This window comes from Rana temporaria, chromosome 1, assembly GCF_905171775.1.
Source record: "Rana temporaria chromosome 1, aRanTem1.1, whole genome shotgun sequence".
Classification (NCBI taxonomy): Eukaryota; Metazoa; Chordata; class Amphibia; order Anura; family Ranidae; genus Rana; species Rana temporaria.
This window is the reverse complement of record NC_053489.1, coordinates 163154122-163177141: the sequence shown is the minus strand read 5'-3', so window position 1 is coordinate 163177141 and position 23020 is coordinate 163154122. Positions and strand designations below refer to the sequence as shown.

General features: G+C 43.9%; 1 protein-coding gene across 2 annotated transcripts in view; it reads left to right on the top strand.

Annotated features, from left to right (window-relative positions):
• The window catches only part of SLC35E4 (solute carrier family 35 member E4), a 25435-nt gene extending 2901 nt beyond the window's left edge, over positions 1-22534 (top strand). For both annotated transcript variants that reach the window (XM_040345353.1, XM_040345342.1), the window contains exons 2-4: positions 22-94; positions 2658-3433; positions 20223-22534. In XM_040345353.1, the coding sequence (XP_040201287.1) occupies positions 2800-3433; positions 20223-20662 (1074 nt within the window). In that variant the 5' untranslated portion in view covers positions 22-94; positions 2658-2799 and the 3' untranslated portion in view covers positions 20663-22534. The remainder of the gene's footprint in view (positions 1-21; positions 95-2657; positions 3434-20222) is intronic.
• The last annotated feature ends 486 nt before the right edge of the window (positions 22535-23020 follow it).

Here is a 23020-nt window from a genome sequence, read left to right as displayed (position 1 = left end):
CTGACACTTGCTTTGTTCTAGAGGCTGAGAGGACGAGTGAAGGTGAACAATGGCCGATCCATCGTCTGCCTGGAGGACTGGAATCTAGGACAAGGTAGGGGGGCTTCTTCTTTATCTTCTCTTGTAGCTGGAGGCTCAGACTGGGGCTGATGCCTTGTCTTATTTGTTATTCTATACCAACAATGCATGCAGCACTTTATATATTGTATACTCCAATCAGCCCTCGAGGAGCTCTATTTCAGATACATACTAGGGTCAATTTAGAGTAAGGTGACCAGATTTTTCAAATTAAATCCGGGGACATTTTTTTTTTTTATTGGCAAATGGTAAACTATCTTATACGCACATTTTACTCAAATTATATATGCAGTCAGTAGTGTAGCGTGGGTTGTCAGCGCCCGGGACAAAGCAAGAAATTTGCACCCCCGCCAGACTTTTAGCACTCCCTTCCACTAGTACAGTAGTACTGACCAACTTGATTCCTACACTGACCTACCTGACCACTGCACTAACCTATCTGATTCCTAGACTGACTACTACACTTACCTACCTGACCACTACACTGACCTACCTTATCCCTACACGGACCTACCTTATTCCTACACTGACCTACCTTATCCCTAACACTGACCTACCTGATTCCTACACTGATCTACATGATTGCTATACTGACCTACCTGATTCCTGCACTGATCTACATGATTGCTATACTGACCTACCTGATTCCTACACTGACCTACCTGATTCCTACACTGACCACTACACCAACCTACCTGATTCCTACACTGATCTACATGATTGCTATACTGACCTACCTGATTCCTATACTGACCACTACACTGACCTACCTGATTCCTGCACTACTCACACCCCCGTCCTATATGAACAGTGTAGATCGGTTGATTTTGCTGGCCTCCATGATAATGTAACGGCTGTGGTGAACGGGAGTGAACCTCAACTGCGGATAGGAAAGACCTCAATGCACTTTGCTATGTGAGAATTCAGTATTGGACCCTTAGGCGTCACTCCAATCAGAGAACAGGAGTTTGGGGGTTCTCTACATCATCTCTCTCTCACATAAAGAAATGTATTGAGCTACTAGGGCTGGACGCATTACAACATGCAACCAAACCTTAGGCTTTAAAAGTATACGATACACATGAAGATTCCAATGCACTTCTCTTATGTAAGTGATTATCAGTACGGGACCCAAGGCGTCACTCCAATCAGAGAACAGGAGTTTGGGGGTTCTCTACATCATATCACTTCAACATAAAGAAATGCATTAGGCCACTAAGGGAATAGGTATGAAATACCTTCAACCCTTAGCATAGAAAAGTTTAAGCGAACATGTTCAGTAACTTAGGGCGGAAGCCCATATACAAGTAACAACGTATGTCAGGCACGTAGCATATGAGAATACTGTATGCAATAGCAAATTACTTAAGAGAGACAACTTTAGCGTAACTGAGTTGAGAGTGTATGTCCCTTTAAGATATTGCACAGCGGTCAGCTGAAGACACACCAATATAATCCCAAGCAGCAGGATAGCATTAAATAAGCCAATTTTAAAAACAGTACTTGTAAAGGCTATATGTGAAGCGGGTAATTCTAGAGCAGAAATAGTACTTATCCGTTTTGCAGGGATGAGTGTTTTCCAGAGTATTGCAGCAGCAATGGGATTCTTCTGTTGGAGGGACTCCTGGTGGGGGATAGCTTGGGGTGTCCGCAGCAACTCTAGCAAGGTTAGCAGCGCAGCTCCAGGAATGGGATGGTCTCCAGCTCAGGGATGGATGGTAGCTGTAGTTCTTTGGTAGTCAAGCCAGCTATGGCCGACAATGATAGAACAGTGTGCAATCTGCACACTGTTCTGTTTATAGGACCCAGGCAGGTGTAGTGCAGGTGTGCCAAATCCAGCGCTGAGTGCGCTCGTCACTTCCGCATTCCAAGCTGGAACGCACGCGGCGCCGGGCGATGACATCACCGTGCGGTCGCCGTATGCGTTCCAGCGTGGAACGCATTACGGCGACAGCAAAAGCGCCTGTTACAGATAATCCATCGGAGCAGGGCTCCCCAGCACCATGTACTGTTCCCGACACCTAGCCGCTCCTCAGTATCCCCTGCCAAGAGCTTCTCCAATAGCCACCGTATGCTCTGCACCGCCCCTCCCCTCCGCTGTTCTCACACACACATGGGCCACCTGCACCAGAGGGATCATGGGGGACAGGCTGGACCACAGGAGTCAATGGGCGGCGGAGCAACACAGCACACTTGGGAGGGCACAGTAATGATTTTGCGCACCCCCAAATGTTGCACCCGGGGCGAGAGTACCAGATGCCCTTCCCAAGCCACTGCAATCTGGGGTCAAATTTGGGGACAGACTGCCTCCGGGTACAGAGGGTCCTCAATCCGGAAACCGGTGATGTCTGGTCACCCTAATTTAGAGAGGAGCCAATCAACCTATCTGCACGTCTTTCGAGTGTTGGAGGACACACAAGCATAGGGAGGGCATGCAAACTCCATGAAGATAGTGTCCTGGTTGCAATCCAAACCAAGGACCCTTGTGCTGGAGGGTAGGAGTGCTAACTGCTAATTCACTGTGTTCATGCACATCTTCATTATCTGATAGGTTAACACGGTTTCTTGTATGCACACAGGCTTCTACTACATTTTGGAAAATGCTGAAGGTATCGGTGGTCACCATTGTGGCATTTTGAGTTTGAGACAAGCCCCAGGGATGACCTCTCTGTCTGGAGGTATTTGTAGTCTATAAAGAGTTCTGGACTGCTGAAAAGTTTCATGTGTTTAGCATCCAGCAGGAAAGATGAGGTTGAAATGGAAGCTTCTGATAGAGCGCCTCTTCCTTCCATCATACACAGCAAACCAGAAGAGCCACCCCAGAAAAGTTGTAGCACCAAGCTCTACCTGATTACCGCCGTGCTGGCCTGGTTAGTGACCGGTACAACCATCTCGAGCCTAAATAAATGGATCTTCGCAGTTTACAACTTCCAGTATCCTTTGTTGCTGTCCTCACTTCACATGCTAACTGCCATCCTGTTAGACTATCCCATCCTCAGGTTTGGCTTGGTACCTGTAAACACTGAGGAAGAGAAGACGCTGAATACCAGCGCACGGTTGAAAGTGTTCCTCTTGAGTCTGACCTTCTGCTCCAGCATTGCCTTTGGAAATCTTGGACTGAGCTGTGTTCAGCTTTCTTTTGCACAGATGATCTATACCACAACTCCTTTTTTTACCCTGGTTCTTTCTAAACTCTTCCTGGGCACCAAACATCATGCCCTTAAGTACACTGCCATGATTCCTATTTGCCTGGGAGCTTGCTTTAGTATTATCGGAGAGGTGCAGTTCGATCAGACGGGATGCATCTACCTTTTTGCTTCAACGTTTCTCAGGGGACTGAAATCTATTCAGCAGAGTAAGTCATTGCACCTATATTATATATCATTCTGTTATTGTTTCACATTATTTTGTGTTCTTTTATTCAGGCATTTGTCTTTTTTTTTGTTCATTAAGTTTTTATTGAAAAGTATATATTACAGAAAAAACAAAACGAACGAACAGTGACAGTCATTCAATCACTAGCATCAAAGGTGAAACAGTAAACAATAGTGTACACAGACCTCACAACCCACAGTACGTGCGCAGACGCAGGGGCTAGAGCTGGGGGTGAAAAGGGACACAATAACACATACACCACCTGCGAGGATCCACGATTCGGAAACAACGCATTGGCAACAAAACCTAAGATAGCGTACTTAAACATCAATACCAAGACTGTCTCTTAGAAAGAGAGACACAGTGGTATAGAGACCAAAAGAAAAACAGAGACGAGAGGGGGAAGATAGACAAGTTGAAAAGAGAGAAAAAGAAAGGGGGTGGGGATAGAAAACCCATCTCAGGTACACTCCATATGTTAATAGCATAACCAATCAGTAGAACAATAGAATCAAATGAGTCAGATTGAGACATAATGTCTGCGTAGGCAGAGGTAAACTTGAAGGCAAACCAGTCAGACCATATTTTGCGTGATAGATCCTCTGAAGCTCTAAGGGAATGAGTGAGATCTTCCATATGATAAATATGGTCCACCTCCATTAACAGGCATTTGTCTTTTAAGGTGCACCTGTGCCCAGACTATACACATTAAAGTATTTACATATTCTGAACCAGCAGTAAATGCGCTATAAAACAAGCCCCCACTCATCTCTGTAGCTATAGGAATTGTAGAAAAATGTATTCTAAATTCTTAAGGCCTTATTCACACCTGTGCATTTAATGTGCGGCGTGTTAACACAAATCCTTCTTACTACATCTTTGTTGCATTTAATCAAAACACACATTATGTTGAGCTCAATGGTTATACGTGTCAGCAGTTTTCCATGGAGAGTGGAATCTTGACCGTGTGCCAGCCTTCTAATGTAAACACACAGCGGGTGTCCTGAGCTGTTAGAAACATTAGAGTCTTTGTTGTGATATTTGAGAATAAATATCTTAGAGTACAAGCATCTAGAGAGGTCAGATTTGGCTTGTTTTAAAGTTCTTTTACTACTTGTAAAGAATATAGAAATACTGTAACTTCTTCCCACCAGCATGATGCATATATGCAGCGACGTGGCAGGCAGACCCTAATGTCCAGCCGCCGTAGGTATGTATCCACGCAGCTTCGAGTTTTTTTTGCTGACAGCGTGCACTGAGTTCACTGTGAAAGCTCCAGGTCTCCGTTTGTGATTGGGATCCAGCACAAGGGGGCACCCAATCATGTGACCTGTGTAACAGCCAATGACAGCTTTCACGTGATCAGGAAGCCGCTTCTACCTCTTGGTGTTAACACCCATTTAAAGGGCTGTTGGGAGGTGGCAGCAAGGGGGTTAAATACCATATTCTGGGCACAGGTGCATTTTAGATTATTCAGTTGTTGTTTAACTCATCATGGCATCAGTGCTGAACGTTGTAGAATGGTTGTAGCCCATATGCAGGCAAAACATTTTTTACAGTACTGAGAGGTTAGAACTGTCATATTTTTACTGCTGTCTGTGTCTCCTTAGGGAGCTTTTCCCTTACTTTTTTTGACTGGTGACAACTTGTCACAACCCTATACAGAGTGTCACAGGGACAGGAAGTGAGGGCAGAGCTTCCCAATAGATAAAATGCCCAAAATATCCAGGTACGGGAAAACAGGTAATTTCTCTCCTTCCTAACAGGATACAGTAGTCTGAACACTGTCCTGTGAGGAAAGGGAGAAGGTCATTAACCTTCTGTGAGCTCAAATATTGACCAAAATGAAGGTCACGAAAGGTTTAGTCTGGCCTTTCCTAACTAGGGGTCTACAGAACCATAGGGTTCCTTCAAAGGTTGCTAGGGGTTCCTTGAGCAATGAATGATTTCTGCCTCTCAGATAATTATTTACTGACAACAATGGTCTTTTTAGCTGTATTTGAAGTGGAGTTCCGCCTTCCCCTCAAAAAATGTAAAACGTCTCCAGCTACACATACTGTAGCTGATGACCTTTCCTGGAGTCCAGCAATATCGGCACCGCAGGTGATGTTTCCATCAGATGTCAGGTGGTGCCACCGCTATATCCGGTAAGGGAACCCAGCTGTTAAGCCTTACGGTTTCACGGCTGGGTCCCTACTGCGTATACATGAGGCACGGATGCGCTCTTCTACTGGCCTGACAGTAGGGGAAGGAGGAAGAGGGTGCCTGACTACTGACGTACTTGGCCGCTAAGGGGGCCTGACAGAAGTGGGGACAATGTACCCGTCAAAAACAGGTACTCCACCACAGAAGGTGCCAAATGTGGCACCGGAGGGGGGGGGGGGGGAGAGACAGATAAGCAAAAGTTCTACTTTTGGGTGGAACTCCGCTTTAAGGGTGACATTTTCTCAATGACCACAAAGGGAAGGAGCAGTCTTACCACTGACAATCACACTGATGTATGGTGAGCTGTAAATTTAATACGGCAGCTGCTGACTTTTAAAAAATGGACACTTACCTGTCCAGTGCGCCCGCAATGTCAGCAGCCAAGGCTGAGCAATCGCTCGGTCCTCGGCTGCTTCCGCCGCCATCCTCGGTGAGGGAATCAGAAAAGTGAAGCCTTACGGCTTCACTGCCCGATTCCCTACTGCGCATGCGCGAGGATCGTGGCGCGCCGTCACTGGTCCCCACTCTCTCCTGGGAACAGTGTTTCCCAGAAGACAGCTGGGGGGGTGACGTCACAGGCTATATTCCCCACGGGGATCAGACCCGGAAGTGGTGCAAATACCTGTCTCAGACAGGTATCTGCACCCCTTCCCCCCTGAAAGGTGCCAAATGTGTCACCGGAGGGGGGGGGGGGAGGGGTCCAAAAAGCGGAGGTTCACTTTTTGTGTGAACCTCCGCTTTAAAAAGGTTGGGAAAGTCTGGTTTAGAATCATTGCTCCTGCAGATGTAGCCTGGGGAAGTCTTAAAGGGTTGGCATCTCCCTAAAAATGGAAGGCAGAGAAACTTTTGCCCATCCTCTGCTGTTACGAATACAGTACTTGCCATGACATTCACTCAAAAGTGACAGGACCTGTATGCATGGTACTTTGATCTTTCATATAGAAGAAAGGAAGGTTGTGAATAATGGGCCCTTTAATCTCCAGGCTTTGAACATTTATAGTTATTAAGTAAAGTTCTCTAACTGGTTTAGGACTTCCCAGTTTGTCAATATACAGTAAGATTTAACAACCATTTGATTTGCCATTATTATAGAAGCTTTCCTTTGAGAAATATTATTTTTATGTCAGAAGGGAGAAATAAAAGGTTGACAAGGTTGGTGGAACGACAAACAGATACTTGGGTGCACACCGTTGTTATTTATAGAAGTTATCTCAGATGTCTATTTTCAATAAATGCTGATTTACTTTAACACAAGAGGCATAGAGGTCAACTACTCAGGTCATTTTAACAGCATGTCAAGATTTTGACAGTTGTCTCCGATGAATTCAATACTTTGCTATGTAGAAAATGATCAACAAGGGATTAAACGTCACACTCACAAGTCACAAGAATCACACATGTAGTTACCGTATATACTCAAGTATAAGCCGAGTTTTTTAGCACATGTTTTGGTGCTGAAAATGCCCCCCTCGGCTTATACTCGAGTCACCTTTTTTGCACCTGATCTCTCGGACTTTGGGGACCCGGTATCCTGGACCCCAAACTTGGCACACATGTAGCCCCAGTTCTCCTCTACAAGTGTACAAAGTTTGCTGTCTGGGGGACCTACGGCCGGGGAGCACTGATTTTTCAAAGCTGGGCACCCTTTCTATAGACTCCCATGTTAAACGTAAGTCTAGTCATGGGCACAGTGAGGCATGGGCACAGTGAAGCATGGACACAATGAGGCATGGACACAGTGAGGCATCGGCACAGTGAGGTTTGGGCACAGTGAGGCATGGGCACAGTGAGGCATGGATACAGTAAGGCAGGCATGTCCAAAGTCCGGCCCGCGGGCCAATTGAGGCCCACGTTATGGTTTAATGTGGCCCCCCTGGTAATTTGGATATACATATATATACTGTATTTATCAGCGCTGCCTCGGAGAGGACAGGGAGGGGGGCGGGACGAGTGCCATCAGATTACATACAGGAGAATCTCCTGTTTACTCAGCGGCATCTGTATTTGGAAGTCCTGTCTCCTGGGCTGCCATTGGATGACTGTTCTGTCTATCATAGAAGGCGGGACTTTGTATTAAAGAGGCCGCCATGTAAACAGGAGATTCTCCTATATATAATCTGTCGGCGGTCATCCCGCCACCCTGCCTGTCCCCCTCTGAGGCTGCAGATGGGCATCAATCAGGCTGCACTGATGTCAATGGTGAGGCTGCACTGATGTCAATGGTGAGGCTGCATTCCTGGCAACGGTGAGGCTGCATTCTTGGCAATGGTGAGGCTGCATTCCTGGCAATGGTGAGGCTACATTCCTGGCACTGAATAGGCTGCATTGATGGGCACTGACCCTTATTTTTCTTCACAGTTATTTAAAAAAAAAATTCCCTGAAACTTCCCTCTTAAAGTGAAGGTGTGTGTTATACACCGATAAATACGGTATATCCAAATAACACGCCCCAAGCTCATCTCTTCACCACACACAGCCACAAAGGCAAGATAATTCTTGTTGGGTAGTGTATTAGTTGCTCAAACGAACACACTTAGACCGAATTTTAATGGTTCCATGAATGTCAGGCAAAATTGTCGCCCCTCACACATGTTCACTTCATCAAATCTGGCCCTCTTTGAAAAAAGTTTGGACACCCCTGCAGTAAGGCATGGGCAAAGTAAGGCATGGGCACAGTGAGGCATGGACACAGTGAGGCATGGACACAGTGAGGCATGGGCACAGTGAGGCATGGGCACAGTGAGGCATGGACAGAGGGGGGCATGCACATGGACACAGTGAGGCATTTAGATGGACACCCTTGGCTTATACTCGATTCAATACGTTTTCCCAGTTTTTTGTGGTAAAATTAGGTGTCTCGGCTTATATTCGTGTTGGCTTATTATACTCGAGTATATACGGTAAGTAATTTATCATCATGTTATTGCTCCAGTAATTAAAAGCGCACATTAGATAAAATTATTTTAGTTTTGGATAGCATGCAAAGAGCTAGCTATAGGGTTGTGTTTCTATGTGTGGTCTATTGACGAGATTTCCCTTATTTCCTCTCCGGTTGACCCCAAGTAATGTGTCAACAAGATTGGAAGACAGGACTGGAAGGATGCAGACACCACATTCAATACTGTCTAGAGTTGGGGTTTAAAATGTGTAATAAAATATACAGCTCCTTTAATATTACACCTTTACCTTCAAATCATTTTTTTTTTTTACCAGACTCCTTTTGTGGTGCTAAAAACCGGCAGTTGATCCAGGTCCAGATCCATACCACCCCCCAACTTCCTACCTAAGAGCTGGCATGGTGCTGCTCAGGTGAATACACATTGTCATGTGTGCCTCCTGAACCCCTACATACCACCTTTCACTGTCTATTGAAAAGCGTCCCACCGCAGATCTTTTTTTGGGGTGGGGGTCTCTAAACACTGTTGCTAGCGTAAATCCTTGGCCAACAATGTTCAACTTTTTTTTTTATTTCGCTTGAGAATTGAGTAGGGAAGGATTATTATTTTGGCCAGGCCTTTTTTGCTGTTGGTGATTACATTAGGAAGATGCCCCTCACTTTTAATTCCTGTGACAACAGGACATTAAATGAGGGGAACCAAAGGGAACTTTTGGCCCCTGGAAAGGAAGTGAAGGGAAATATAGTAATAATAAAAAGCTTCCTTCCCAAAACTAGAAAAAAAAAGGTTTTAGCAGGAGTTGGGCTTTAAAAGTTTATATGAAAGTAGCAAAGATAAAAAAAACGCAGCTGGTCTTTTAAAATAGAGACCTACAATGAAGGAACAATACAACCAGCAGTATTGTGTGCAGTAAATGTGTGGTTTCTGCCTGTGTGTTTTTAGGCAAATGACAGTATGACGTTCATTGAATGTGTACATATAGCATGCAAAACTGTGTTGTTTAAGCACTTACAAATAGTTCCTCTACTGTATAAGGCCTCATTCACATAGGCGCTAAGACCTGTACACTGTGAAATGGCCATTTGTTTATGCAGCTGGAGCCGCCAGGTGCTGTGCCCACAGCCCACGTAAGTCTGTAGGAACACAGCAGCTTAATTGCCCCAGCCACATCAACAAATGGCCAATTCACAGTGTATGGGCCTCAGCGCTGTGTGAATAAGGCCTTGAAGGTAAGAGGAGTTAAAGCTTCTGTCTGTGTCCATGTTGAAGTTTGCCATGACTTCCTTTCCAGGAGACTTGACAGGAAGTGGGAAGAAATCTTCTCAAAGGAAATGAAAATCACTCCTTTCGCAGTCATCTCTGTTGGGAGTTTCCCCTAATCCTTGTTTCTGTTGTAATTTTCTCTTGCTTTCCTGTGATGTCCTGTCACCTTACTGTCTAATCATTGAGGTAGCCCATCATAGTGATGTGCAATAAAGGTGCAGGAGTCAGAAAGGGAAAGGCCAGCTTGTAGGTAGGGTTGCCACCTCATCCCTTTAAAACCAAACACATATTTATTACACAGGTTCTGTGGCTGATTAATCACTTCCCGACGGCCATGCGACTATATACGGCCGCAGGGTGGTTCTACTTCTTTGGGGCGCCGTCTTTTTACGGCCGCCCCTTTGCTCGTTCCCCGCGTGCGCTCCCGAGCGCGCATCGGGGAACTTCTGTGCTGGCCGTGTCCCTTGGACACAGCCAATCACAGATCGCCGTGAACGGCCAATCGGAGTGGCCGTTTGCTAGGCGATCTGTGCGGCCAATGAGAGACGATTTCATATGTAAACATATGAGATCATCTCTCATTGCCGGCTCACACACTGACAGCGTCCTTTCAGGGAGAGAGGAGACCGATCTGTGTCTCTTGTACATAGAGACACAGATCGGTCACCTCCCCCAGTCACCCCCCTTCCCCCACAGTTAGAACACTATATAGGGTACACATTTAACCCCTTCCTCACCCCCTAGTGTTAACCCCTTCCCTGCCAGTCACATTTATACAGTAATTAGTGCATATTTATAGCACTGATTGCAGTATAAATGTGAATGGTGCCAAAAATGTGTCAAATGTGTCCGATGTGCCCGCCATAATGTCGCAGTCGCAATAAAAATCGCAGATCGCCGCCATTACTAGTAAAAAAAAAAATAATACAAAATAATAATTCTGTCCCTTTTTTTGTAGGCGCTATAACTTTTGCGCAAACCAGTCGCTTATTGCGATTTTTTTTTTTTTACTAAAAATATGTAGAATACGTATCGGCCTAGACTGGGGATAACATATTTTTTTTAAAATTTAGCTATTTATTATAGCAACAAGTACAATTTTTTTTTTTCAAAATTGTCGCTCTATTTTTGTTTATAGCGCAAAAAATAAAAACTGCAGAGGTGATCAAATACCACCAAAAGAAAGCTCTATTTGTGGGGAAAAAAGGATGTTAATTTTGTTTGGGAGCCACATCGCACGACCGCGCAATTGTCAGTTTAAGCGACACAGTGCCGAATCGCAAAAAGTCCTCTGGGCAGGAAGGGGGTTTAAATGCCCAGTAAGGAAGTGGTTAAAGGGGTTGTAAAGGTTTGTGTTTTTTCACCTTAATGCATCCTATGCATTAGGTGAATAAACACCTGGAAAACACGGGCCCCCCTGCCCCCCCCCACCTTTTTCCTTGCCTGAGCCTGTTCACCTGCTGTGCGCGTCCCCGGCGTCCACTTCTCCACGGAGTCTTGGCATTGATTGGATAGATTGATAGCAGCGCAGCCATTGGCCTCCACTGCTGTCAATCAAATCCAATTACACAGGGGGCGCAGCTATATATGCCGAGTGTATGACACAGAAGCGCATCTGCAAGGTAACCCCCTCCGGAGAGAGTTTCTTAGAGGGGGTTAGCTATTGCGAGGAGGAGCCGCGAGAGCAGCTGTGGGACCCCAGAACAGGAGGTAAGTATGACATGTTTGTTATTTTAAAAAAAATATGAACCTTTACAACCCCTTTAAGGTGGTAATTAAACTCTCTTATGCCTAATCTGCATTCAATTAGCCTCAGAACCTGTGTAATTCATATGTGTTTGGGTTTAAAGGGATGAGGTGGCAACCCTACTCGTAGGCCTCTCTAACACTGGTTGTGCCCGTTCCGATAAGCAGGGAGTCTGTGAACAGATTTCTTGCTGAATCTCAGCTGAACAGTACAGATTTCATTTTTGTAACATCCATGTCTGTTCAGTATTTTCCACCCTGATCTTATTAGGTCCATGAGCAGGTGGATGTAAATGAACGTGCATCTGTTTGCATCCATCTTCTTCAGATCCATCACATATAGATCCGAAAAACTAAAAGGACGCAGACCTTTACCGTGTGGACTTGAAGGTAATCAAATGTAAACCGGCACATGCCTGTTTACATCTGCCTTCCATAGACTTACATAGAGCTTCCATTCAGATCTGCCTGCAAAATTGACAGGTGGATCTGAACGGCTGTGTGAATGGCCCCTTTGAGGTCTTCTTTATAAAGAGATTCACTTTGCAAATGTCTATTTGAACAAAAGTGAGGAATATTACCTGTAATGTTTGTAATATGTGTGTAAGCCAGTAAGGACATTTGAGTAAAAGAACATTCACCAATAGAGAAAATACCGTAATGCCTCGTACACACGACCAGTTTTCCCATCGGGAAAACTGCCATGACAGCTTTTGGCCGGGAAAACTGGCCGTGTGTATGCTTCATGGCAGTTTTCCCGACAGGAAAACCGTCAGGAATCGCGACATGTTCTCCTTTTTCCTGCCATGATTCCCGGCTGTCTTTTTCCCGTCAGTTTCCCTATGGGAAACACTGCAGTGGAGCATACACACAGCCGGGATTCCCGGCCAAAGCTCTCACTGCAGTTTTCCCGACGGGAAAACCTCTGGTGTGTACACAAGGAAAGTGACCGAGCAGGTTCTCGGTTTTCCCCCCGGGATTCCCGGCAGACTTTTTACCGCCGGGAATCCCGATTGTGTGTACATGGCATCACACTATAGGCAAAGGACATTCAACCGGCAGGGGAAATAATATGAGGGAGACTTCAGCACTGTGTACAGTCTTTAGAGACCCCTGTGCAAACAGCTGAACAATGGGGTATTTGGTCGAAGTAATCTTGTTTTGATTTTAGGAGGGTACCCCACAAAAAAAATGGCGTGGGGTCCCCTCAAATTCCATACCAGACCATTTGGGGTTAAGAGTGCAAAGTCTGTCGCAGCTCTGCATAAAAAACAATCCACTTCCATTTTTTTTTGTCAAACCGTAATTGAACAAGCTGGAGTTAGAAGGCTACAATGCACAGCTTTTGCACTCAGTTAAATCAACCCTTTTGAGTCTGAAATTGACTGCCATCAACAACAAGTTATTTTATTTGCTTCTTTTTTTTTTTTAATTAACTCTAGTGTTGCTTTTTAGCAATTTTTTTTAATAGGTCATGTTGTTCGCTGGAATCTGGCTCACACAGTATTGCAGTCCTGCAGCTCAATTTAATTGAGAATGATGAAACCCCTGGCAATAATGTGAAGCAGGGCACATAGACTGGCATTGTACACTGATGTAAACAAACAAGTGTGAACGCCGTTACTGAGAGAGATGAGAAATACCTAAGGTAGTCTTCTCAGAGTATTATTAAATCAAAGTGTCTGTAGTGTTTCCCGAAATTTTATTATGTTTATTATAATATCATCATTTCATTATGTTACCATTATTAAAAACAAGTGCCAGTAAACGGTCTTCATTTTGGATTAGCAAAGCTGTACTCAGTACACAGTCTTCTCCAAACACGACATGCTGGGATCTGTATGAGCACGGCGAATGACAAACATACATCTACCTGTCAAGCTGGCTTTTCAGGAAATGTTATGAATGTTTTATCAGCACTCTGCTGTACAATGCGCAGCTCTGCAAGCAACCCATGGAACTGTTTTGGTTACACGCCTAGAGTAATGGCCCGTACACACGATCCGAATAATGTACGAAAAACGTCGTCTGAGGAAGAATCGTACGATAATCGGATCGTTAGTACAGAGCTTTCGAGAGCCGATCACAACAGTTCATCCGATATTATTTTATCGGACATGCACGAAAAATGTTCTCGTACAATACCAGATCTTACGATTTCCGTTTAGTCAGTGCAGTTGTCACATTACAACACATGACATCACTTCCAATTTTTTTTTTCTGTTGTACGAGAATTTTCATGACTTTAAAAAGCATTTATTTTCTACTTGCGACTATTAAACGAAAAAAGTTGTACGATCTGTCGTACGATATTCGGATCGTGTGTACGGGCATTAATGTTCCCCTTTATCACAGTTACATTATATGCTGCTTTGCATGCCTGTCTAATTTTCAATGGTGGGATTAACAAAAATATGCGCCAAATTAATAAAAGTGTCATGTGACAATTCATTCATTTGTTGCATGATAGTGGCATGCTGTTGTCCATACATTTCTCCTCTCTCTCCTGCAGTGCTGCTCAGTACAGGATTTATGGCACTGTGGTAATGATGTACATTGTTGAACAATTTTGAACTTTTGATGCAAGTGTTTGATTATTCTGGCACACCCCATCAGACAAGAATAAACTGTTGCATATTAGTTTTAACAGCTGGCACAACACATAGAACTTGTGAAATGGCATTGTTGATTTGGCACATAAAAAAATGCAAAGATGTTTACAGAAAAAGAAAAAAAAGATTGACACATTCCCCTTTGTTAACCCTCCCAGTGTCTTTAGTTCCCGGAGTGCATGAGTTTGAAGTATATTCAAGCCAGAGAACAAAAATGTATCATTTTGCTGCTAAACAAACTTTTGATGTGGCGGTGCCTTATCGATCTGGTTCCGCCATCGGATAGGTTCCGGAACCGACTGCGTAGACTCCGCGCATGCGCAGCAACAGCCCACGAAAATAGCCAAACTCAACAGCTGATCGTCAGCTGTTAATGCTCCGCGCTCGCTCACAGCGGGGTGGAGACCAGGGGCAGACACAGAGCAGACACAAAGGGCTGGAGGACATGCCATGCTTCACCCTGGAAAAGGGGGCGGAGCCAAGGAGACTCGTGTCCTATGGAACAGCGCTTGTTCAATATCACATTCTGCCCCTTCCTGCCCCTTGCTGCATTGGGAGCGAGCGCATCTACAGCTCACGAACAGCTGTTCCCGCTTGGTGGTTTCCGTCGGCTCAGCTTGCGCCTGCGCACTGCACACGGAACCATATCAGATCAGGGCATTTGTTTTCTATTTTCAGGCACGTACAAAAAAAGCTACCTGTTAATCCTGATAGACATTCAGCATCCTATTTTACTGTGTAGTAAACCAAAATCTCAAACAGTTTTATCAGCCTATCTTCTGTGGCCTACAAAATAACACCCCTCAATCTAATGGAGATGAGGAGGGGAGGGGGGCATGTTTTTAGTTCTAATCAGGACAACACTTATTCTCAATAGATACAGTGCTGTGAGTGAAGCCGTGTACACACGATCGGTTTGTCCGATGAAAACAGACCGTAAAAACAGAGCATACTAGCTCATTATGGCTTTTGCTTTTCAGGTTTAAAAAGAGGCAGACGGTTATGCTGCAATTAGAGGCCTCCTTACCTTAGAAGGCAGATAAGAACGATCCAGGGTAGGGCTGCTGTTCCTCGCTTTAGGTCCTAAGACCCCCCTGGCCAATTGGGTCTCAGAACTCTTCCTGATTGGCCGGGAGGAGAATCAGGAAGACAATAGCAAATATTAATACGCTATTGTCAACTGGGTGGGCGCTGCATCCCGAGTCCACCCTTTTTTTAAGCCAATTAGAGCCTTATATTTTTCGGCATGAAAAAAACGTTTTTAAAAAATGTCATTTAAAATGATCGTGTGTGGGCTCTGAAAAACAACATTTTTTTCCCCGAACATGCTGCATTTTTTAACGACGTTTTAAACAATGTCGTTTTTCGGGTTGTAAAAAATGATCGTGTGTGGGCTAAAACGACGTTAAAAACCCGCGCATGCTCAGAAGCAAGTTATGAGACGGGAGCACTCGTTCTGGTAAAACTACTATTCGTAATGGAGTAAGCACATTTATCACGCTGTAACAGACAGAAAAGCGCAAATCGTCTTTTACTAACAGGAAATCAGCTAAAGCAGCCTCAAGGGTGGCGTCATCCGCATTGGAACTTCCCCTTTATAGTGCCGTCGTACGTGTTGTACGTCACCGCGCTTTGCTAGAGCATTTTTTTAAAAACCATTGTGTGTGGGCAACGTCGTTTTAATGATGAAGTTGGAAAAAACAACGTTTTTTCTACATGCCGAAAAACTTCGTTTTTTTTTCATACCGAAAAATTATCGTGTGTACGCGGCATTAGGCTCTAATCACGTGCTTCAAAATAAAATAAAAACCCACATTGGAATCCATGCATCTGGTGCCCATGTATGTAGATTAGAAGCTGAGTGCATAAATTAGGGGGCGGCACCCTGCAACCCCTTTTGGACGGACCACCACTGATAATGGCAGAATTTAGCATGATACGTAGAAGTGTTTTATAGGAATATTTGACATCGCTGATGAGTATTTAACAAATATGCTTTGTGAATTCTCATAGTAAAAGTGTTCAAATATGTTTAAATGAAATTGTACAGTCTATTTTAAAGTGTATGTAAGGCCTAAACAGAAGGCATTAACTGCTTGCCGACCAGCCAACATACGGCGGCAGGTCGGCTCTGCTGGGCGAGATCACGTAGATCTACATCATCTCGCCGTTCAGCCAATAGGGGCGCACACGCTCGCCCCTAACGCCGGCGCGCGTGCCCGGCGGGCGCGATCACCGCCGGGCACCCGCGATCGCTCGTTACAGAGCGAGAATCGGGAGCTGTGTGTGTAAAATGCCTGATCGTCTGGTTATACAATGTATGAATAGCGATCAGTCATTTCCCCAAGTCAGTCCACCCCCCCTTCAGTTAGAACACACCCAGGGAACATACTTAACCCCTTCCTCGCCCCCTAGTGTTAACCCCTTCCCTGCCAGTGGCATTTTTATAGTAATCAATGCATTTTTATAGCACTGATCGCTATAAAAATGCCAATGGTCCCAAAAATGTGTCAAAAGTGTCCGCCATAATGTCGCAGTACCGATAAAAATCGCTGAATAAAAAAAATATTACAAAAAATGCCATAAAACTATGCCCTATTTTGTAAACGCTGTAACTTTTGCGCAAACCAATCAATAAACGCTTATTGCGATTTTTTTTACGAAAAATATGTAGAAAATTACGTATCGGCCTAAACTGAGGAAAATTTATTTTTTTATATATTTTTGGGGGATATTTATTATAGCAAAAAGTAAAAAATATTATTTTTTTTCAAAATTTTCGCTCTATTTTTGTTTATAGCGCAAAGACTAAAAACCGCAGAGGTGATCAAATACCACCAAAAGAAAGCTCTATTTGTGGGAAAAAAAGGACGCCAATTTTGTTTGGAAAACACGTCGCACGATGGCGCAATTGCCAGTTAAAGCGACGCAGTGCCGAATCGCAAAAAGTGGCCTGGTCTTTGACCAGCAATATGGTCCGGGGCTTAAGTGGTTAAAAAAGCTTCCCCGCTCCGTCCAAAACAACAAAAAACGTTTTACATTTACAAACTAACTTTATTGTGCGGATTTAGTCTCACTAGATGCTTGCTATGATTTGTCTGGTGCCTGGGACGTCTGCTCAGTGTGTGATTGTACATGAATGGGCAGAGCTTTGGTAGGACAGATGTACTTAACCACTTCCCACCCGGCTTTTAGCAAAATGACGGCCGGACGGTGGTTCAGTTATCCTACTGGACTTCATATGACGTCCAGCAGGATAACAGCCACCGCGCGCCCGTGGGGGAATGCATAGCGCCGATCGGTGGTGCGGTGTGTCAGTCTGGTGATCAGCCGTGTCCAATCACGGCTGATCGCGATGTAAACAGGAAGTGTCGCTGATCGGCTTTTCCTCACTTGCGTCTGACAGACATGAGTAGAGGAGAGCCAATCGGCTGCTCTCCTGACAGGAGGGGTCTGTTCTGATTGTTTATCAGTGCAGCCCCACCTCTGATGTCCGCCCAGGACCACCAGCATGCCACCAGGAATACCAGGGATGGCCATCCACACTGGGCCACCGGGTATGCCCCCTAGACCACCAGGGAAATAACAATCTGTGCCAAGACAGCTGCCAATCAATACCCAGGCAGCTGCCAATCAGTGCCCACCCACAATGCCTGCCAGTGCCACCAGGGATGCATATCAGTGCTGCATATCAGTGCCATGTATCAATGCCCATCAGTGCCGCCTATCAGTGCCACCCATGAGTGCCCATCAGTGCCACCTATCAATGCCCTTCAGTGCCACCCATCAGTGCCGCCTACCAGTGCCCATTAGTGCCGCATATCAGTGCCCATCAGTGCCACCTCATTATCGCCACCTCATCAGTGCCACCTTACCAGTGCCCATTAGTGCCGCATATCAGTGCCCATCAGTGCCACCTCATTATCGCCACCTCATCAGTGCCACCTTACCAGTGCCTGTCAGTGCTGCCTTATCAGTGCCCATCAGTGAAGGAGAAAACTTACTTATTTACAACATTTTATAACAGAAACAATAGAAAACGTTTTTTAAAAATTTTCGGTATTTTTTTATTTGTATAGCAAAAAATAAAAACCGCAGAGGTGATCAAATACCATTAATAGAAAGCTCTATTTGTGGTAACAAAATGATAAAAATTACTATGTTATACTCCCATTCTTATTATTATATTACCCCACTGCCTTACCTTATCATCTCAATAGTTAATGGTGCCCTTTTCTTTAAAGTGGTTGTAAACCCACTTTTTCGACTTTTGTCAAAAAAGTATTTTAATTTATCATTATTACCCAATATAATAAAAAAAATAAAATCGAATCCTTCCAGTATTTTAAGTACTTTAGTATTCTCAAAACCCTGCCTCCTGACATCAGTCTGAGCTCTTTTTGAACTCTGTTAGCAGTCTAAGCCTACATTCACACAGCTATGTAGCAACATCGTGTTTGTGCTGCATTTCCAGTGCATTTTATGGCTTACTGCATCAATGAAAAATAGACATGTAACTCATGAAATGCACCAAAAATGCAAACGCGGTGCATTTTTACAGCAGTTTTCATTCAATTCAATGGGAAGCTGTGGTTTTGGTGCGGTTTTGAAAACCCTACCCTGCTGTGGAAGGGGGGGGGCACATTGGTGTAAGGGTGTCAGTGGAAGAAATTATGCCCCAAGAGTTTAAGTTCCATGGATGTTAGTGCCCAAAACAGCAGGCACCTCTCTGCCAGCAGCTGAAGGACCCCTGATCTCCCTGACAAGTATGTGTGTCATGGCAATGGGTCTCAGCACCACTAACCTCTGTCCACCTCACTACCCCACCCATCCACCTCACTGCCCCCCAGTCCCCCCAATCCACCCCACTAAGCCTCAATCCACCTCACTGCCCCTCAATCCACCCCACTATCCCCCATCCACTCCACTACACCTCATTCCACCCTATAACAGGAAGTGCCAGAACAAGGACCCCCCATGTCAGGATCGTTGGCAATATATAAATGAAAGCTGCAGACTTGACACCTTCCTGCCCGGCCAATAGCAAATGGATGGCCGGGCGTTGATTCAGTTATCCTGACTGGGCGTCATATGACGTCCTGTCAGGATGCTCCGATTGCGTGGCCGTACAGCGGTACGATCTGTCACCGGCCGTGTCCTGTGGATGACCGATCCAAGCTAACTTACGGTACCATGCGACCGCCCTGACCAATCATAGCAGATCACATGACAGTTGTAAACAATGGATGGCTTCCTTTCATGCCATCCATTAAATACAACCGTGTTAGTCAAGGCAACCTTTAAAATTATTTATAATTTCAAGGCACCCTATTCTAAAATGTAAAAAACAAAACTAATAGTTTTACATAATGCAGCATCATCCATATATTGGACACTCAACGATAGAGGCGATTTTTTTCTTACAAAACATACACCTTTATACAGTGGTACCGACTAGTATTCCAATGTTTCTCTTCTCCCTCAGTTTCTCTCTTTTAGCTAATGTGACCCCAGTGCTAACAAAGAGGGGCAAACGAGGATGCTGGGCAGGCACCCCATGTCCTTCTTATCAACTGATGATGTCATTGTAATATAAAAACCTGTGGTTTTGTGTAACTAAAAGATAGGCTTGATCCACCCGCTGGCTTGTATACAATTTTTGGGCAACTTTTAGTTATTTTTCCAAGGCACCCCTGAAGAAACTTGAAGGCATCCTGGTTGAAAATGGCTTCTATAGAGTGACAGCTCTGAGTCTGTTGGGGTTGCTAAGATGGCAGCTCTCAGTAGCAGTCTCAGGACAGTTGGATGTCTAGACAAGGGGGGGCTTTTCAGGTAAATAACATTCATAAAAAACAGTAAATGAACATATAATGTTATTGGAAGATTTTAAAGAAAATAATGGGCTAGCAACGGGGTCTTTTTATCTGTACAGCTAACCTTAAAAAATAAAGTCAGTAACTACATAATAAAACGTATACATGAACAGAGTGTTTTTATATTGGCTTGAAGCACTTTAAATAGAATATTGTTTTATTTTATTTTTCAGGTCTACTTCTTAAAGAGGAGAACATTCATTCGGTCACACTGCTGTACCTGATGTCTATACCCAGTTTCTGCATCTTGCTAGTGGCTGCAGTGTTACTAGAGCGAGGAGTGGCATGGGAAAGGCCACCAGACAGTGACAGTAAACTTTGGCTTTTCATCCTCCTTAGCTGCTTGGGATCTGTTTTGTACAATTTGGCAAGCTTCTGTGTCATCACACTGACCTCAGCGGTCACCATACATGTCCTTGGCAACCTCAATGTGGTGGGGAACCTTGTCTTATCCAGAATGCTCTTTGGAAGCCACCTTACAGTACTCAGCTATACCGGCATTGGCTTCACCTTGGTAGGGATGGGCATGTATCATAACTGTGACTCTATTGTTGGATATATTAGCTCCAAGAGATCTGTGCATGTTACAAAAAAACACACAAAGTCTGAGTAACTGGTCATTCTGAAGGTTTCACCAGTAAGGATATCCATTTATATGTGATAAAAGATTTATTACGAGTTACAGGAGGAATGAAGCCTTCACTGTACTCTAATGAAGGTCGGGCAAGGCCAAAGCTTAAGAGGCATCAATGAAACAATTTATCAATATAGATCTTGTTTTCTAGTTTTCTCTGCTTTTTCAGGGGAATAATATATTTTCTTATCTATAATATATCCTGCAATATGCTCAGACTTATAATACCTGGAAAAACAGCCAACACAAGAACTTGATTACTATACTATAAATTATCAGCAGTGCAAAATATGCCATGTAATATATTTGTTAGCAACGCATGTCCATGTTGCGTTTATGTTATTCATTAAGGCCTCATAATTCCCTACATCTGTACTGCATTGAGCCAAGGTGTGAGGCTAGGACATATACGGTATATCATCACTGCACTACAGTTTGCACAGGAAAAAGCACAATGTGCTAATATTGATCCCAGTAGATGGTGTTTAGCTATATAACAGTCCTTTTTAATACCATAGAGCAGTGGTCTCCAAACTGTGGCCCAGGATCCAGATGTGGCCCTTGGTTTGCTTTTTTTCTGGCCCTTGGGGCACTATTCCACCAACTGACACCATCGATGGGACACTATACCTCCCACTAACACCATTGATGGGGTACTATTCCTTCCACTGACACCATAGATGAGGCACTATTCTTCCCATTGATACCAACATTGGGGCACGATACCTTCCATTCAAACCAATGAAGGGGCATTGTTTATGCCCACTGATGCTGAGGCATTTTCTGCTCCCATTGGTCAAAGTTTGGCCCCCCTAAATTCTGAAGGACTTAGAAAGTTTGGAGACCCCTGCCATAGAGGCTTCTTATTTGTTCTTGCTTCTCATGACAACCAAAGTCTTTGTTTTATTTTAAACTGTGGGCTAAAAGAATGACATATCAAATCTGACTGACTGCTGTGGGCATTTAGCATGTTTTCATACACAGTACCCATAGTGAGCAATGGTATTGGTGATCTGGACAGCTTAAACTGCCTATGGACCTGAGATGATTCCCTCCTGATCCACCTGATTTTGTTCAGTTAATGATCTGTAGGTGGCAGCATCGCTCATTTCCAAAAAGACCTAGAGAGGTCTACCTGCAATGCATATATAGACAAGCATACATATTATGCTTGTCTTACATACATATATTAATGACAAATTATGGGGGTTGGATAACATCTGAACATCCGTCTACAATGTAGTATTTGTATGTAAACTGATGGGAGATTTAAATGCAGAGGATTTAAATCTGTAAGTCATGAACAGTGCAGGTTGTTGGAAAATATACTTTCGATGGAATGTTTAATGGATGTTGAGCCTTCCTTTTTTCTATGGAGAAGATGGGAGGTTCGGCCCCATTAACTTATTGTTCTCTAACTTGACTGGCCAAAACAAAAGCACAAAACAGCGATTGGCGGTTACAGGTTTGTGCATATCGTTGCCTTTAATATTACTATATAAGACCCCGTATTTTAATATTACAGACGTATACACGTCTCACTACTGCTTAAAACAAAGGGTGCTAAAAGCCACAGAGGGAATTTAGATGCTTTATTTGAATTCCTAAAAATAAAACATTAACTCTTTGTTTTGCTGTGAGTATTAATTACTTTGTTCTGTATATTTAATTTATTAGCTACAATGAGCTGTGTTGGTGCCCTCTGTAAAAAGTAATGAAGCTACTGTAATCATACTGTTATACTTTATGTCATATTGCTGTGTATTATCTTGGTTTTCCTCACCCAGGTACAGCATCTGTAAACTGTGATGATTCGCAATGTAAAATAAATATTGTATATTGTTTGACATAGTAAGCGTCCCAATGTAGTTACTGTATATATTTTTAATAAATTCAGTATTACAATGTTTAGTGCTAGTTTTTCAAATTATTGATTAAACTACTATGGCTGCCCTGGGGTCTTCACCTTGGTTGACTGGACCTAGTGGAATACAGTTGATGTAAAAATGCTTGTTGCCAGACTGTTTCTGGCTTCAGACCCTGAACAAGCATGCCGGTCAGGAATGTCTAGGTGTCAACATCTATTTCCCATAATTTTGGGGGAATTTTGCAGTTTTAATACAAAACAAACAATAAAAAGGAAAAAATAAAACTACATAAAGATATCCACATGCAGTCACACTTTTAAGCTTCCAACCATGTAACAGCTATCTATGTCTTATTCAACAAAGCAAATATACAAATCCGTGAGAACAGTACATAAGATCTTACAGTGGCATTAGTCATAACGTAACCCTTCATATTATCACTTAGGAATTTATATGGTAACGAGACATG